General features: G+C 44.0%; 1 protein-coding gene across 4 annotated transcripts; it reads left to right on the top strand.

Moving 5' to 3' along the window:
- The first annotated feature begins 1,098 nt into the window (after positions 1–1,098).
- On the top strand, positions 1,099–16,054 carry LOC118663760 (serpin B8-like). 4 transcript variants are annotated; one of them, XM_036323706.1, is made up of 8 exons: positions 1,099–1,535; positions 5,803–6,042; positions 7,261–7,398; positions 9,686–9,803; positions 11,437–11,579; positions 12,056–12,157; positions 13,548–13,700; positions 15,527–16,054. In XM_036323706.1, exons 2-8 carry the CDS (start codon positions 5,875–5,877, stop codon positions 15,929–15,931), a joined length of 1,227 nt encoding a protein of 408 aa, XP_036179599.1. In that variant the 5' UTR covers positions 1,099–1,535; positions 5,803–5,874; the 3' UTR covers positions 15,932–16,054. The 4 variants fall into 4 exon arrangements, with proteins under 4 accessions (XP_036179599.1, XP_036179600.1, XP_036179601.1 ...); XM_036323707.1 differs by lacking the exon at positions 12,056–12,157 and having other exon boundaries at positions 1,285–1,535; positions 15,527–15,931; XM_036323708.1 differs by lacking the exon at positions 1,099–1,535 and having other exon boundaries at positions 5,904–6,042; positions 9,686–9,852; positions 15,527–15,931.
- Positions 16,055–18,568: the final 2,514 nt, after the last annotated feature.

The following is an 18,568-nucleotide window of genomic DNA, read 5'->3' as shown; positions in this document are numbered from 1 at the left end:
AATGGAAGAGTGGGTCCGACCTGAACATTATTATATAAATGAGTACAAGAAAATGTACTAAACCAATGACAATGTCTTAGCTATAAAGATGGAAAATTGTAATATATATGATATTTTATCATCTCTTTATGGAACACCTCATATTAAGTCGCAATGAAAGAAATCACTTTGGGGATTTTGCTGCCTGGCATTTTGCTGCCATAGGCCAGCTGTAGATTGCCCACACCTTCCTGTAAGGGCAGACAGCTTCTGTGAACCAGTTCTGACCTCCGGCAAATTTCTTTGCCACTGGCAGAAGGCACATTTCTGTGTCAGCCATACCTTCAAAGAAGTCTGAATCTCAGCCTTGGGGTATTAGGTTGCCTGTAGGTAAAGGTGCTCATTGTCTGTGAATGAGAAATCAACTTTTTTTTTTTTAAGAATGTGGAGTGATCCTTTTGAGAACATCTATTTGTGTATTTTTTCCATCATTAGATGATTTTATTACTAAAAAAAATATTTAAACTCTCATATATTTGCATTTAAACGTGGAAATACAATTTCAAAACTTCATAAAAATCTTCTAAACAGAAAACATTTGGTGGGCTTCAAACCGTAAAAACGTTAAAAATACAACATTTAGAAAAAATTAGCTTGCAGAAAGAACTGACTTTCAAGAGGATGAATGGTTTTTTACTAGTGAGATGTCAACTAGAAATATTTGCACAATTAGTATATGGATTGAAAAAAATCAAGTGTCAAGATTTAGTAAGTAGAGCCAAAGATATTTTTATTCCATTTAAATCAACCCATTTCCCCAGCAGCCTTTCTTCCTGACAGCCATCAATAATGCAAGTTTAGAAATAAACTGAACTTAAAACCAGGTCTTCAAATTAACCCTATTTCAAAGCTTTAAACTAAAATGAAAACAATCACGCATTTAATCACACTGGTCTCATTAAATTTTTAAATTTTTGTAAGCAGAAAAAATGAGTATTTTAATAAAATTTTTATTTCTTATTCGTTTTAATTTCTGTTTATGTGTTTTATAGTGTTCATCATATATTAATAGTTAACATATTACTACACATAAGTTCATATAGGTACTGGGGATATATGCTCAACAATTGCTTTGATGGTGTACCCTATGCAGTTTGGAAACAAATGGCTTTAGGAACCATTTTTCACCTCTGGTTTTGCTTTTGGTTAATTTTCAAAAGCAAGTCTCAATGTCCGAACTTTTCTTGCATGCACACACTGAGCAGGAATTCTGCGCATGCTAACACAGGAAAAGGAACCAATCCCCCACTGGGTGTAGGACTGGACAGGAGGCTCCCCCGCCAAGCCATCTGCACTCGGGCCTGGGCGGAGGGTGAGCGCGATGCTCAGGCTCCTCCCGGGCCCCAGCCTGGGGATGTGGGTCAGATGGTTCTGGCCAGTGCAATCCGGCTGCTGTGAGTCATCGCCGGAAGCAAATCAGAGCGAACGGGAAGCATCTTCCAAGTTGGACTAGTAGCTGCAAAGCAGGAGCAGCAGCCGCAGCAGGAACTTCCCAGGTACCGGGGCTGGGAGGCGCTCGGGTCCCAGGTTCCCACGCGGACCCCTCTGGCCAGGAGCTCGGGCGCAGGGCGGGAGGGAGGAAGGGAAGGGAGGGAGGAAGGCAGACGGCAGGCGCTAGAGGAGGAAGGGGCGGAGAGGACTAGGGGAAAGGTGGCGAGGGGTAACCCGGCAGGATTGCTACTGGACCGGGGTCGCCGTGGTCCCCGCCGCGCCCTTGGCTCCGCCACGCAGTCTGGTGCGCTACCGTGCGGTGCGTGTCCGCCTAGGCGGGGGGCGTGGGATCCGAGCGCTGCCGAGCGGCGACTGGGTCTGAGGGTCGTCCCGGGTGGGAGGGACACTGCGGCCTGCTGACGCCACTGCGTTGCCCTTTGCCAGCCGTGAAGGAGTAGCCAGTGACCCAGAAGGGTGGGCGGAAACTTTGGGAGGTGAGTGGGAGGAGCCGCAGGGTGCAGCCGGAAAACTGGAGTGCTAATTGCACCCTGGCCTGGATTTTCTGTGCCTCCTGGGGCAAGTTCCGGGTGCTGGGCAAGCCACCTCCCGCGCAGATGCCTGTCCCCTGACTCCCTCTGAGATCCAGCTTGTTTCTCTCTCTCTCTCTCTCTCTCTCTCTCTCTCTCTCTCTCTCTCTCTCTCTCTCTCTCTCTTTCCTTCCCTTACACCCCCCTCTGATTCTTTCCTTCGTCCCTCCTTCCTTCCTTTCTTTTTCTGGGTTTTTTTTTTTTTTCAATTCTTTGTCCATTTTTCCTTTCTTTCATCTGTCCTTCATGGGCTTCTCTCTCTCAACTTGAAAAGGTGCGCCCTCACCTGTTGTCTTCTCTGCAGCAGCTGCAGTACTTAGTGGAATGGAGTCCTCACTTCCCAGCCACTCAGCCTTGTAGCTCCAGCCCCTGCTCCCTCTCCTTGCTGAGGCTGCTTCTGGGCCAAACTGCCTCCAAGTTCACTACCGGCCTGCCCTCTCCTCCCGCCTGCCTCCCAGCTTCCCTGTTCCCTCCTCCCCCCAGACAACAGAGAGAGAGAGAGAGAGAGAGAGAGAGAGAGAGAGAGAGAGAGAGAGAGACTCGCAGCTCTCCCAGAATCAGCTCTCCCAGAATGTCCCGATTGCTGGGTGACAGTCCCTGCCCTCTTCCTCTTCCTGCCTGCAAACATTGGACATTTCTCCAGAACTAGGTGACTTTCTTGTTTTCTGCCTCCACTGTACCTTTTGAGTGATATCATCCCATTTGCCTAGACTCTCCTGGAATCAGAATGCTGTGGTTCCCAAGCTCTCCCTCTAGGACCCTTGCTCACCTTATGTCACCTGCCAACGCCCTGGCTGTCTTAGTTCTGTTCTGTTGGTGTGGTGTGTTCCACACATGTCACCTGGAATGTACACCTTCCCCATTCCGTGCTGGCTCCTCATATGAACTTCCTGTGGCTCCTGGCCCCTCTTCAGCATCATTAGTTAGCAGTCTATTAGAAGATAAGCCAAGGCACATTACAAATTCTAAGAGTTTATTTGAGCAAAAGATCAGTTTGAGTCTGGCAGCATCCAATCTAGCAGACAGAAAGGAGCTCCAAGGAGCTGTAGACAATGAAAGGCTTTTGTAGGCAGAAGGGACCAGGACAAGGATTGGGCAAAAGGCCGGTGGGTTATTGCAGTTGCTTTCCTTTAGGAACAGCAGATGACCTAACTAGTGCTGATCAGGTACCCTGATTGACTGCTTTAAGATTCCGTTTCTGGGAGAGCTGAAACTGTAATTAAGTCTTGGTTTGGTGATGTGGGGCTTCGCATAAGTGACTCCACTTTGGGTCTGTTGTCTTTTAAGAAGCTTCAGTGTAATCCTTGACTCCTTCCGCTCCCTGCCCTGATGTGATCAGTCTCCCAACAGGGCAGTTCCATCTCCCACTCTCTAGAGCAGGGGTGGGCAAACTTTTTGACTCGAGGGCCACAATGGGTTCTTAAACTGGACCAGAGGGCCGGAACAAAAGCATGGATGGAGTGTTTGTGTGAACTAATATAAATTCAAAGTAAACATCATTACATAAAAGGGTATGGTCTTTTTTTTTTTTTTTTTTTTTTTAGTTTTATTCATTTCAAACGGGCCGGATCCGGCCCGCGGGCCGTAGTTTGCCCATGGCTGCTCTAGAGCATTGATGGCGAACCTTTTGAGCTTGGCGTGTCAGCATTTTGAAAAACCCTAACTTAACTCTGGTGCCGTGTCACATATAGAAATTTTTTGATCTTTGCAACAATAGTAAAACAAAGATTTATATTTTTGATATTTATTTTATATATTTAAATGCCATTTAACAAAGAAAAATCAACAAAAAAAATGAGTTCACGTGTCACCTCTGACACGCGTGTCATAGGTTCCCCATCACTGCTAGTGCGTGAGCTTCCTCTGTATTCAGCTGTACTGATCAACGGCAGTGGTCCACCAGCTGGGTCCCCAGCCTTTTTTTCATGCTATAGGGTGAGCCACAGTCTTTCTCTAAAATTCCAATATATTCCTGTAAAGCATTTGTTTAAAAAGCATGCATGGCTTTCCAGCCAATAGCTCAAGTTCAGACTTTTAAACTTGGTACAAGGGGCCCATCCTGACTCACCACACCCTGTCCCTGTGAGGACAGCACACAGACCCACTCCCTGGCCACACACAAACATGTCGCCCTGCTACATTCTTCACATCTGCCAATCCCACAGCCACAGCCTTAAAATTCACCTCCCCCTTTCACCAGCTTACAGAAACTTTTGCCCCACCTTGGAGGGCCAGCTCACCACTCATCTTCACCACAGGGGCTGCTAAAGTAAATTCATTCTGCTGTTCTGTGGTCTTCCATGGCTCTCTGTAAATCCTGTTACGGGGCCCCTAGCTGGCTTGTAACCATGGATTTGTGTCTGTGTGTCTCCCCTAGGGAGGGAGCTCGCAGGTGGGAATTATGACATTTATTGTTCATTTCCTTGCCCAAACCCAAATAAGGAAAGTTCTACTTAAAAGCTCTTTGAACAAATTCACTTTGGGGTGTGTGTATGAGGAAGGGGAGTGGAGCAGGGAGTTGGCAGGTGTCCAAAGCCCCCAGGAAGAGGAAGATGACACACTTGGTACCAGAAGGCTTGCTTTTGCGGCCAACTCGGCCACTCTTATTATGAGACCTTAATAGGAGTCCTGACCTTGTCTGTTCACCTGCAAAGGGAAAACTAGTTTAATGCCAACTCATTTTATTGACTGGAAATCACATTGTTGTGTTTTTATGACACAATTGAATTGTGGCACTGGTACCCAAAGATATTTTGTTTTATATTGAAATTAATTCCTTTTTAGACTCATTGGGCAAGGTCCATTTTGTTTAAAGTTTCAATCCTCTAACACAGCGGTTCTCAATCTGTGGGTTGCGACCCCTTTGGCGTTCGAACGACCCTTTCACAGGGGTTGCCTAAGACCATCCTGCATATCAGATATTTACATTACGATTCATAACAGTAGCAACATTACAGTTATGAAGTAGCAACGAAAGTAATTTTATGGTTGGGTCACAACATGAGGAACTGTATGTAAAGAGCAGTTGTGCACTGCTCTAACAGCTTTAGTGTACAAATGAGATTAGCAGTCAGCAGGTCTTGGAGAGTGTCCGAGCCTCAGCAGAGGTCCTGTTGCTAAGGATGGGATCAGTTATGAGCTCTGGGATTTACTTGGTGAGTAAACCAGTGTATTAGTTACCTATCGATGCTGTAAAACCTTACCACAAATTTGGTGCTTGAAAGCAACAAAAATTTATTATCAGACAGTTCTGGAGGTCAGAAGTCCAAAATAGGTCCCCAGAGTTACTGTTTTGTTTTCTTTTTCTGGAGACCCAAGGAAAGAATCAGTTTCCTTGCCTTTTGCAGCCCTTAAAGGCTGCCTGCATTCCTTGGTTCCTGGGTTCTCATCATTCTGCTCTTTGCATCCATCATCACATCTCTGACTTTGATCCTCCTGCCTTCCTCTTGTAAGGACCTTGTGATTACAGTGAGCCCACTGGAACACCCAGTAGATTCTCCCCATCTTATTATTCCTAATTCGCTGGCATCGGCAAAGTCCCTCATGCCACATAAGATAATGTAGTCACAGATTGGGGAATTCAACGTGGATGTCTTTGGGGGTATGGTTATTCTGCCGACCACACCTGGTGTCAGAAGGTTTGGCTGATGTGCTTCTGTGTTGTGTTTTTATGACACAGTTGAATTGTGGCACTGGTACCCAAAGGTGTTAATTTGTTTTAATATTGAAATTAATTCCTTTTCAGATTCATTGGGCAAGATCCATTTTGGTATCATCCATCAATAGACCTTCCCTTGGTATCAACAGACCTTCCCTGATGGATGACTTTGGGGAAGCTAATGGCACTTTTGCCATCAACTTATTAAAAATGTTGGGTGAAGAAGACAACTCACAGAATGTGTTCTTATCTCCTCTGAGCATCTCCTCTGCCCTGGCCATGGTCTTCATGGGGGCCAAAGGAGACACTGCAGCCCAGATGTCCCAGGTAGGTGTGCCTGCCACAAAGGAAGAGCAATGCATGGTTTTTTCTCTGCTTCCACAGGGCTGGTCTTTTCATATCTATCCCAGCTGATGAAAACCAGTGTGGCTGGTAGGTGGGAAGGGGGACACTTGCTGATGGACAAAGGGCAGACATAGGTAGAGCAGGTAAATTACATAGGACAGGGAATTTCCTCTTAGTGTTTATGGGAGAAATCAAGTCTCAGGTTATTTTCTGTGGATAAAAAGCATCAATATGCTACAGCAAAATTGTATCTTTGAGAAGTAAGGTAAATTATAATTTTGTCCCATAAGAAGGCCAAAAATTTAAGCTTTATTATATTTTAACTTTTGCTAACACATTTCAAATGGAAACGTAGCTATGTAAATGCACTTTCTGTCAAACAAGTTATTTCTAATGTATGATTGTGCACAAGTGGAGGAAGAATGCACACAGATGTGGACTTCTATTATCCAGAGTCACTTAGTAGGAATATATGATCTGACAGATCTGATGGGGGTTCGGTGTGACCTCAGCTACCCTGAAGTGGTGGATGATACCTTAGGGAAGGAGTCCTTAACCTCTTTGTGTCTTAGTTTCTTTGATCGTCTTGTGAAAGCGACCCAGAAAATTGCTTATGCTCGTCACTTTGCCACTCATGTCAGGGTGTACAGAAGCGTGTCCACTGTCTGAATCTCCATGGTTGTTTCATCCAGTTCACGGGAGGACTGAGGCTTTGGGCTGGGGTGTTGGTTGGGCTGGAGAACCTCTGTAATATTGCTGGTGAGACATTTTCATGTTTATTTCTGCTCACTCTTGAAGTTTTCCCAGGTCAGACTAGATCCATTCCAGCCACCTGTTTGTTGTGTTCTGTCTCCCTCCTGAGTTTTCACATCCTGGCCTTCCTGTAAAACACCCAGGGAGGTGGGGCGGGGGGAGGGGGGGGGGTTTGCAATGGAGGCAGTTTTGGTGGTTATAATTGAGAGGTACTGCTGCCATCTAGTGGGTGGAGGCCAGAAATGCTGCAACCTATCTTGAGTGTACAGGACAGCCCCAACAACAAAGAAACTGGTCCAACATGTCAGTAGTCCGAGGTTGAGAAAGCCTGTGCTGACTGGTGAAAGCAAACTCATTTTGAGATAGGATCCTTTGTGATTTTCAGCATGAAGATTTGTTTGGAGGAGCAAAATGGCAATGTTAAAAGTCTGTGTTTTCTCTTACCAGGCACTTTGTCTGAACAAGGCTGGTGATGTCCACCAAGGTTTCCAGGCACTTCTCTCGGACGTTAACAGATCTGACACCCAGTACTTGCTCAGAACTGCCAACAGACTCTTTGGAGAAAAGACATGTGATTTCCTTCCGGTACGTAGTACTCACATATTTTATTTATTTATTTATTTATTAATTATTATTTTTAATCCTCACCCGAGGACATGCTTTTATTGCTTTTAGAGAGAAAGGGAGAGGGAGGGAGGCAGAGAGAGAGAGAAACGTTGATGTGAGAGTGAAACATCAATAGATAGCCTCCACACAAGCCCTGATTGGTGATTGTACTTGAAACCTGGGTATGTGCCCTGAACAGGAATCGAACCTGTGACCTTTAGTTGTACTGGACAAGGCTCCAACCAATTGAGCCACATGGGCCAGCACAGTAGTACTCACACATTGATTAACAATAAATTGAAAATAAAATAGAAACTTCAGAGGAACTGAGATAAAGTATAACTCTACTACCTTAAACATTTGCTTAGAATTTTACCTCTGTAATTATAATTTTGAATTTTATGATGGCTTCTGAATTATGCCCTTTTAAAATTGTTTCTGATATATTCCTCCTGAACTTTAATCTCAATATGTCCATCCTCTGACATCCAGACTCTTTTCTTCTAGATCTGAGTAGTACCTATTGATTTAAGTGTATAATTCCAGAGTCCCCTTGTCCAGTGAAAGAAAGCCTGCCATGATTCAGTAAGTGAGGTCCAAAAAATGCTGCTGTGTAATATGCAGAGAGATGCTATATTGAGATAAAGGAAATGGTCAGGATGAGCCTGGCCGTCTTATTGGCTGGCAGTTCCCAGGATTCTTCTGTAGGACTCACATACATCCCTGCTGGTGGGCACTACCCCGTGGAGGTTGCCTGCACTGGGCATAAAAATCACTGGAGATGATTCTGGATCTTTCAGCTGGCTAAGTCTTCTAGGATAAGCATGATTCCAGGAATCTACTGGTTAAACAATGTTCACTTTGAACATCAGCCTAATCTTTGAATATTGTTATTGGGGAATATTGGGGACACAGGGAACCACCTGCCACCTTTCTCAGTTGCTGGGCTCTTCTCTCTACATCTTCTTTCTTCTGTAGAAGCTAAACTATTTGAGAACAGGAGATGGGCGGAGGATAGGCACCCTCCAGGCACATTATTCTGAGACCAAGTTTTTGTGAGGTGAGTTATCGTTGGGTTTTAATATATTGGGTACAGGGCCTCCCTGATTTGATCCCACCTTGCATTTCAAGGTTCAGCCCCTGCCCCTGTGTTTTTTTCCCCTAATCCCTTACACACACACACACACACACACACACACACACACATGCCAGGGTTCTTGTCCCAGCATCAAGAAGGGTTCAGGAATCTGGAAAAGGCTGTGCATAGTGCATAGATGGCATAGGAATCCAGAGACTAATAAAGAGTCCAGAGATGAGATATAATTTTGAAAGGCCTTGGGGGTCAGAGGACCTTCAGTCAAAGGAACTGAAAAGTCCCTCCTTGTCTAGGACCCTTGCTTTTATTCACACAATTTGTCCTAAGGCAAGGTAGAGATAATACACTTCAAAGGGTAAGGTTTCAAAGGCTACAGAAGCATTGTCAGTTTGGGGAATAGCCTACAGCTATTCAGGTGTAGGCCAGTAGGAGGCAATAATATGTAGATTAAGATGCCCTTTAACTGTCTGGCAGCCACAATCACTTTACTATTCAAGTTTGGGGAAATGCCTTTAGCCATTCCCACAGGTGACTGCATGTGTGACTCAACCCTGTTGAGTCCCCAAGTCTCATCAGCTTTTTGATGAAACTCTTAAAATTATGACATGCTGGAATTGGTCTACGGCACACACACATACACACACACATCTAGGACAGTCACGTTCCACTCCTTGGAGACCTGTAAGATTTCTTGGCAATCTAGTTCTGCCATGGAGCCTCCCAATCACTCCACAGATATGTTTCAGACCCTGGGGCTGGTGCCAGTGATGCAAAAGTGAATAAAGAAAGTTAGAGTGCTTGGTGGGGAGGGAGACAGAAAAATCAAACAGAAATCAATATGCAGTTTAAGTGCTTGATGGGCATTCATGATGGGCTCTTTGGTGCATGCCTGCCACCCTTCATGTTCTCAAGACATCTTATAACTATCTGTGTGTGTACGTCATCTCTCTCACAGACTGGGAGCCATCTCTGGTCTCATGCCATGTCTTCACCCTGGTGTCCAGCACCCAGTGGGTGGTTTGTGCATTTTTGTTAATTGCATGAATGAGTGTTAAAATGCAGGATGAGCTGTGCAAGCAGTTAGGCTAGAAACATGTTCAGAAAAAACAGATGTGTTCCCACCATGGGGACCTGCTGCATGGGGCTGGACTTGGTATCTTGCGCTTGCAGGCCTTTAAGGAATCCTGCCAGAAGTTCTATCAGGCCGAGCTGGAGGAGCTGTCCTTTGCTAAAGACACCGAGGAATGCAGAAAGCACATCAACGACTGGGTGGCAGAAAAGACTGAAGGTGAGAGATTTCATTTCCATGCGCTTGGGAAGCTGCGAAGGAACAGGAGGTGAGAGGGCCTGGGCTGTGACCTCCACAGTATTGCCACCGGCACCCTGTAACCAGCGTGTGTGTGTGTGTGTGTGTGTGTGTGTGTGTGTGTGTGTGTGTGTGTATGTGCACGTGCTCACTGTGATTTCAGGCCAGCCATGCAGTTCTGTGATTTTTCTTGGGCTTATCAGATCCCAGAGCGGTGATTTCAAATAAAAACTTAAACCAGGTGTAAGGGTCTCAGACGCCTTCCCCGCTGGACTCTACTAGAAAATATCAGAAAAATGCATCCTCATGGGGCCCTGTTTTTCTACTATCTGGGAGGAGCCTTGCCCCACTCTGAGGGCAGGATGACATCCAATTTTGGTGGCAGCTCAGATAGGGCCACCTTTCACATTATCTCCCTGTGGTAATGGAACAGCTCTGGTTTCATGCTTGGCCTGCTCCTTCTTTGTCACGAGGCTGTGGCTAAGTTTGCTTTTAGAGGGTGACGTTTTCTGAGTTTGCTCCAGATTCAGGAACCACAGCCTATGCGGAGCCTGCAAAGTCCCCTGTCCAAACCACATTCTGTCTCAGCAGATATAGTTCCACCAGTTCCTGATTAGAGTGCAGAGAAAAAGGGCATGCTTTTAAGCACTCTAAATAGCTAGCATGTAGAGACTTCCAGAACATGGGGACTTCAGTCACTCATTTCTCCGCGTGCCCAAACAACACTCATCATTCCATCCGTTCAATCTTTGTGGCATCCCTGCCATCTCAGGCAGCAGCAACGATCACGATTATACTGAGAGCCCATAAAGTAATGACTGTTGGAAGGGAAGAACCTTTCATGTTTTCTTAGGTGTTATGTGCGGTAGTCTCTCATTCCCCAGTAGTTGGAGCAGTTGTAAGTCACTGGCGAAGCCAGAAGCTTTGTACCTCACCTTCCTTCACCTGCTGCATCCCCTCCACAGCTGTTCACACCTTTCCTTCCATCAGGCTGGCCACCCATGTTTTTTTCCAGAATATTAGAGCTGGGGGGACTTTGGGGATCACCTTGTCCCTACTTTCATTGAACAACAAGTTGGGCTTCTTCATTGCATGCCCCTAATTCCTTTGCTCCATTCCCCCTGTTCAGGAAGCCTGCTTTCTCCCATGATCGGGCTGCATTTCCCATTCTTTGGAAGGCTCTCCTCCCCTCAGCAAATAATTATCTGGCCTAAAATGTCAACAGTGGCATGGTTGAGAAATTATGGTGCCAAGGTTGAGTGTCTTATAGTTAAAATAAAATCTCTTGGATTATTTTCTCAGCCCAGTCACTTGCCATCTAGTGACCTTAGCAAAAAAGTTAGGCAAATGCTCTGAACCTGAATTTCTACATCTGTCAGTTGAGGGCAAAATGATAGTTGACCTGCCCTTTTCAGGATTGCTGCTTAAGGACGGACAGTACTCAGTGTGGGTGCCCAGCCCAAAGCATCATCACCCCGAGTCATCAAGCAACCGAAAAGACAGGATTCCAGCCTGGCTGTCAACCAAGCCTCAGTGTTCTATGTCAAGGGGATTTTTGTAAAAGAATATTTATTCTCCCCCAAATAGCAATAAATTTCTCTTCTACTCTTTATAGGTAAGATTTCGGAGATTTTGGGTGTTGGCACCGTTGATCCACTGACCAAACTGGTTCTGGTGAATGCGATCTACTTCAAAGGCAGGTGGAAGGAGCAGTTCGACAGAAAGCACACAAGGGGGATGCCTTTCAAAGTCAACCAGGTAGGGACAGCAACTTCAGATACACCGCTATTTTCTTAAAGTAGCACATTGGGAATAGTTGTGAATGGGAAAAATATCAATCATTTATTTCACACTGTTCTGATTGTTGACCCATTTCTGAATGTATTTCATGCCTCCTATATGTTATTGGAAAAAAGAGGAGAAAAATGAAAATAATTTTTTCTATTGATAGTTTCCATTTTTCAGTCCTTGTTCAAAATGACCTGTCCCTGGTCACATTATTGTGATGGAAAGAAAATTTCTTCTAAGCCTTGGAATTATGCTTGTATTGTACTATCACTGACTATATTTACTTAGACACCTCTTTAGTGTCATGGTAAACTGTGCCTATTTATTGCCTTAGAATCCATGGCTATGCAATTCTGAGCACAAGGAAAAAGTTGTTAACAGATGTTAAGGCTGAATATTTATTTATTTATTTATTTTTTAAAATATATTTTATTGATTTTTTACAGAGAGGAAGGGAGAGGGATAGAGAGCCAGAAACATTGATGAGAGAGAAACATCGATCAGCTGCTTCCTGCACACTCCCCACTGGGGATGTGCCCGCAACCAAGGTACATGCCCTTGACCGGAATCGAACCTGGGACCCTTGATGCTCTATCCACTGAGCCAAACCAGTTAGGGCTGAATATTTATTTTTAATTTTGGGGGAATCTTTTAAAAATAAAAATTGTATATATTCAAAGTGTACAAGATTATGATTTAATATTCATACTGAAAAGCTAACTAACATCTCTCCACATACTTACCTTCTTGTGTGTGTAATGAGAGCCCTGAAATCTACTCTGTTAGCAACTATCCATAATTCAGTACAGTTTTATTAACTACTAGAGGCCCAGCATGTGATTGAAATCACACAAGGAGGCGCCCCACCTCCCCCTGTGGGAGGAGGCACCCCACAGGGGGTCGGGACCTACACCTGACTCGTGCAGCACTGGCCACCATGGGAGTTAGGCCGGACTGGTCCACTCTGGGACCCCAGGAGGCCGGGACCCGCGCCTGATTTGCAGTGTTCCTGGCCCCCCTGCCTGTGTCTGCTCTGGGGCCACCTGAACCACCACGCCAGCTCAGGCAGGCCCCCCTGCCCCTGTCTTTGTCTCTGCTCTGGGTCTCACCTGCCCACCCAACCTCCTCCTGTCTGGTCGTGACCCGTTATGGAGTCCCGGCCTAATTTGCATTATATATATATATATATATATATATATATATATATATATATATATATATATATATATAGTCATCATGTTCTACATTAGGTATCCAGACTTATAAGTCGAACATTAAAAATATATCTCTCCATTCCTTTTGTGTATGATAATGGCTGGTGTCAATAGCTGTTAACTTGGAATTTCACCTCCATCAACTTGACAATAGCACATTGCACCAAGATTTAAAAGTCTAGAGTATATTTGATGCAAGCTTTAAAAGTGGTGAACCCTACACATCTTGTTAAGGTTCTCCCTTCAAGAAAATCAAAGCTGTATAATCAATTGTATAATTGAGCAACTTTTCAGAATAAAAGTCTAACTTCTTCTGGCCTATACATCTTCTCTAACCTAATCCTCCAGCCCAAAGACCTGAATATTAGTTAATTCTCCTCTAAACTTAGAAAAACAATTTTTAATTATAAGGTCTCTGAGAGTGCTTCTTTATGTATTTTCTCAAAAAAGAAAACCTAAACTTCTTCCAAAAATAATGAGAGAGTTTTATGTCTGTCCATATTTTACAATTTATGCTCTTCTCTGGTTATAATTGATCTGCTGGGGCATGAGCATGTTATACTCAATACTAATATGTAATAATGAGGATTTTGTATCTATCAGCATAAATGCACAGAAGTAATCATTCTCTTAAATGTACCTAGAGGTTCTGTGAATTAGACATATTTTTAGTGAACTGTGCTCATTTTTCAAAAATCTGATTTTAATTTCATGTTTTCATTAGGAAAAAAAGACAGTGCAGATGATGTTTAAGCATGATAAATTTAAAATGGGCTGTGTGGAGGAGGTGAAAAGCCAGGTCCTGGAGCTGCCCTATGTGGGGGAGGAGCTGAGCATGGTCATTCTGCTGCCTGATGAAGACATGGATCTTGCAGTGGTAAGCCCTTGGCAATGAGTCTGAGTGTCTGTGGATCTAGTCTTAGCTCTTTTCTCTAAGTCCACCCATCAGATAGCATTTGAGGAGTTTTCAATTTGGAGTTATTACAAAGAGTGCTGGATGAACACTATTGCATGTCTTTGGTGGGAGTGTATATGCATTTCTGTTGAGTATATATCTAGGAATGGAATTGCGGGTAAGGACAAATGTTGAAGCTAAGGAGAGCTCCAAGAATTTAAAAGAATTATTCATTAATCGTTATTCTTTATTCTTAAGAGAGAGGCTAGTTGAGGGCCCAATAACTGTTGAATGAAAGTACTAGAAAAGGACAGGATTGATCTGGGCTGAGTTCCTCAAACATCCATGTGCATACAAATCTCCTAGGGATCTTGTTACAATGAAAATTTTTGACTAGGGGCTATGGCAGGGGTGGGCAAACTTTTTGACTCGAGGGCCACAATGGGTTCTTAAACTGGACCAGAGGGCCGGAACAAAAGCATGGATGGAGTGTTTGTATGAACTTATATAAATTCAAAGTAAACATCATTACATAAAAGGGTACAGTCTTTTTTTTCAATAGTTTTATTCATTTCAAACGGGCCGGATCCGGCCCGCGGGCCGTAGTTTGCCCACGGCTGGGCTATGGCCTGAGATTTTTTGCATTTCTAACAAGATTCCAGGTGATACAGGTGCTATTATTGGTCATGGACCACATTTTGAGTACAAGAGTACAGGTGAGCAGTGTATCTTAGACAGGAGCAGAGAGCCCTCTTCCCATGACAGAAAAGGAATAGAGTTCAGGAGGAAGGTAAATTTGTAAGATGGATGGTAGAGAACCAACAGTGTGCTGGCTATCTGGATCCCTGGGTGATGGGACTTATAATATTTGCTGATTTCATGCAAATACTCCACTTGGCTAAGTTTAGATTACCAAGAATTTAACAATTGACTTTCGCCAGATATACAAGCCAGCTCCAGCATACCAATGCACAGGATGTTGAGGGTGGGGTCTGCCGGATTATTAAAATACTAGAGGCCTGGTGCATGAAAATTCATGCACTGGAGTGGGGGTCCCTCAACCCGGCCTGCCCCCTCTCACAGTCCGGGAGCCCTCAGGGGCAGGAGTTGACCTGGTGATCAGAGGAAGGCAATGGTCCCATCACACCTCTGCTGCTGCCACTGCCGGCAGCGCAAGTCTCAGCCGGCCCTGGTTACCTGAGCCTCGGGCGGTTCTGGGCAGCTGGGCAGCCGCCATCTGAGGCTTGCCTGCGCCTCTGGCTGGCCCTGGGTGGCTGGGAAGCCGCCATCCAAGGCTTGCCTGTGCCTCGGGCCGGCCCTGGGCGGTTGGGAGGCCGAGGGGACTGGGGGACTCCAGAGGCAGGTGCGCGGCAAGGCTGGGCCCAGCAGGGCTTAGGGGACTAGGCGCTGCCATCTTGTGGCTGTGGGCACCGCCATCTTTGAGGGCAGGTCAGACAATTAGAATATTCCCTCCTTATTGGCTGTGAGCACTGCCATCTTAGCAACGGAGTGAGAGTCAATTAGCATATTCCCTTTTTGTTAGATAGGATATTAAATAATTTTGAAATGAATTTGATATGGATGGTTTAAAAAAAACCCTCCCATTGTCTTAGGTGTTTTACTCTTGGTTCCACAAAACAGGGAAAAGATGAGAATTTGAGGGGAAATCTGGGTGTAAGGACAATCTCAGTAGATTGTCTTGGTTCAGAACTCAGCATCTAGTTGCATTCTATGGGGGATGAATAAAGGGGGGTGCACACCAGGCTATTGTCATCTGGATTTTAGGATTTGACTCTTCATTATTTCAGGTGGAAAAGGCACTTACATATGAGAAGTTCAGAGCCTGGACGGATCCAGAAAACATGAGTGAGATAAAAGTTCAAGTTTTTCTTCCCCGGTTAAAACTGGAGAAGAGCTATGACTTGGAGTCTTATCTTCGAAGTTTAGGAATGACTGATGCTTTTGAGGAAGCCAAGGCAGACTTTTCTGGAATGTCAACTAAGAAGAATGTGCCTGTGTCCAAGGTTGCACACAAGTGCTTTGTAGAGGTCAATGAGGAAGGCACAGAGGCAGCTGCGGCCACTGCCGTGGTCAGGAATTCCCGGTCCTGCAGAATAGAGCCAAGATTTTGTGCAGACCACCCATTCCTTTTCTTCATCAGGCACCACAAAACCAACAGTATCTTGTTCTGCGGCAGGTTCTCTTCTCCATAAAGAGGTGCCATTGCTTACAGGTGCTTCTTTCCTTCTGCCAACCTTGCCTTGATTCAGATTCTGTAGGACCAAATTGGTGCATGTGGTGGTATGAATGCCAAAATAAAGCGTTTGCACCTAGGATGTCTGTGAATGTCTTTACCAAATATTCCACGGCCACTGAGAATAATTGAGACTTCAGATGGGTGGAGTTTGGGAAGGAGAAGGGTATGCTTGTTCTGAAATGTTTGGGGAGCTCTTCCCTCAAAGACTATGCCCTCACCTACCTGCTATAAGATGGCCAGCAATCCTCAAAGTCCGTGCCCATTGTGGGCATCTTTAGGAACATGTCAAGGATTGACAAATCAGCCCTCCACATGCCCTTCCATTCTACAATGATCTCAAAGATCATTGAGGTGCCCACCACCATTGCCAGGCTCAGCTGGAGATGGCAGTGTCCAGGCCCCCTGCATACAAGGCCAGGGGTGGATGCTACAACAAACACTAGCCACCTATGTCTCATAACAACTGAGACAGAGTGTCCCCTGGGCAGTATCACACAGGCAGCCTTGCATGTCCCATATCTCACACAGTCCCTTATGCAAATCACTCCTTCAAATCCTTTTGCCATAAACCTGATATGAGTTCAGGGGCTCAGCAGGTAGCTTCAGAAATGAGTTTGGAGCCAAATCTCTGAAACATGCCCAGTCCTCTCCATTTCCCTTGCTTCTGAAACATACACACAACCAGGAAAAAACCCACACCAAGCACTTCTTGGAAGCAATGACCCTCTAGTTAATCACACATAGCTCAAGCACCCCCCGTGTTAAAAAACAGATCTCCCTGCATCATTTTTTCAGATTAAAAAAACACACTTTTAATCTGAACATTTTAGAAACTATAGAAAAGTATACAAAAAAAATTAGTCACTCACAGTTCCACTACCCAGCAATCACTACTGTTAACAATGATAAATATACTTCCCTGTTCTATGTATGCAAATAGAAGTTTATAAACCAACACAAGTTAATCATGCCCTTCTGTAGCTAATTTCTATCCTTACAACTATCTGCTTTTGATTCGCATTAACATAGTTATAGTATTTTCTGCTCTAATATGTATTGTTCTCTCTATGCCCTTAATGTAGTTCCATCTATTTGGCTGTCCTTGAACAAGCTGCTTTTTTATTTTTATGTTTATTTTTAATTAGGAAGGCTTTGTAGTATGTCTTAGTTAATTTATCTCTGGAATAGAGAAATGCTGTCGATTTTTATAGTTTGATCTTAGATGTCTTTGGCTTCCTTATAAATCTTACTATTATGGGTCTCATCTATTTTCTTTTTATTTATTTTAATCATTGTGTTTTCTTATAAGATATTTTAAATTGTTTACTTTTTATCACTATTATCTTCTTTTATTTTCTTATTTAAAATGTCTGTTGTGCCTGGCTGGTATGACTCAGTGGTTGAGCATTGATCCATACACCGAGAGGTCACTGGTTTGATTCCCAGTCAGGTTGTGGGCTCGATCCCTAGTAGGGAGTCCCACAGGAGGCAACCGATTGATGTTTCTCTCTCATCAATGTTTCTATCTCTCTCTTCCTTTCCTTTCCTCTCTCTCAAAATCAATAAAAATATAAAAAAATAAAATGTCTGTTGCAACAGTTCTGCTTCAAATGTTTAGGTTGGTCAATTTCTTTTCTTTTTTTTTATTGACACTATTATAGATATCCCACATTCCCCCTTCCCAGCACCCAACCCCCATTTTGCTCACTTCAGTCAATTTATTTTATAGTGTTTTTCTTCCTCAAGTATCCAGTTTTTGGCCTGTGGGTTCAAGTTGACCTTGGGTTATCAGATATGTTCTGCTGATATGGGTTGAGTAAGGCTTAAAAGTCAGACCTTTTTTTTTTTTTAATTTTGTCTTTTTTTTAGTGACAGTCCTACCCAGTTTGATGACACACTTTCTGTCAGTCCATCAGGAAAACCTCATAGGGCTGAAGCAGTAATACTCAAAGGGAACCAAATTCTCACCTGTTAACTTCAACTCCTCACCCCTGCTAGGCTTTTAAAATGTACCAATATAATCTCAAGGATGCTAATACAGATGATATAGGCTATCGATTTAGAGTTTTGTTCTGAAGGAACAAGGCCAGCAAGGCAGGAACTTAAAACATCTGGCCCAGCCTATCTTCTCTGTAGGCAGCAGGTGTCTCCCTTTCCAAATGGCAGCTGTGCACTGCTTGAGCACCAGCGTCCAAGCACCATTCTGCTTCCCATGGATGGCTTGGCTGTCTTGTTGCTTGGTGAGTCTTATCTTGTTGTTACTATTTGTTTGATTGATTAGATCTCTTGTTTCTCTCCTGCCTTTAATTTCTCTAGAGCTGAGTTTTGGGAAGAGAGTCAAACTCCTGCTTTGTGGCATCTTTGCAGGAAACAGAATCATCTTTTTAATGATGTTTGTGCTAGTATGTCAAAGTAAAAAAAAGTGTATTTTACCATATACTCATAGACTATTAATAAATTTGAATTACTCTTTAAAAATATAAATTATATTTTATAGTCTCTAGATTTATAAAGAAAAGCCTGCAAATATAAAATCTTGGCAAAGATCAAGAGCAATTCTCATATAATGCTGGAGGGAGCAGAAATTGGTAAA

Source organism: Myotis myotis, unplaced genomic scaffold (assembly GCF_014108235.1).
Source record: "Myotis myotis isolate mMyoMyo1 unplaced genomic scaffold, mMyoMyo1.p scaffold_m19_p_9, whole genome shotgun sequence".
Classification (NCBI taxonomy): Eukaryota; Metazoa; Chordata; class Mammalia; order Chiroptera; family Vespertilionidae; genus Myotis; species Myotis myotis.
Note: the sequence above shows the minus strand (reverse complement) of the source record. Positions and strands in the feature narration are given on the sequence as shown.

Bases quoted from the DNA above. Each gene is read 5' to 3' on its own strand.
- LOC118663760 (XM_036323706.1), top strand. From the start codon at position 5,875: ATGGATGACTTTGGGGAAGCTAATGGCACTTTTGCCATCAACTTATTA. The intron at 12,158-13,547 runs GTACATGCCCTT...TGTTTTCATTAG, and splicing joins GGGATGTGCCCGCAACCAAG to GAAAAAAAGACAGTGCAGAT. The intron at 13,701-15,526 runs GTAAGCCCTTGG...TCATTATTTCAG, and splicing joins AAGACATGGATCTTGCAGTG to GTGGAAAAGGCACTTACATA.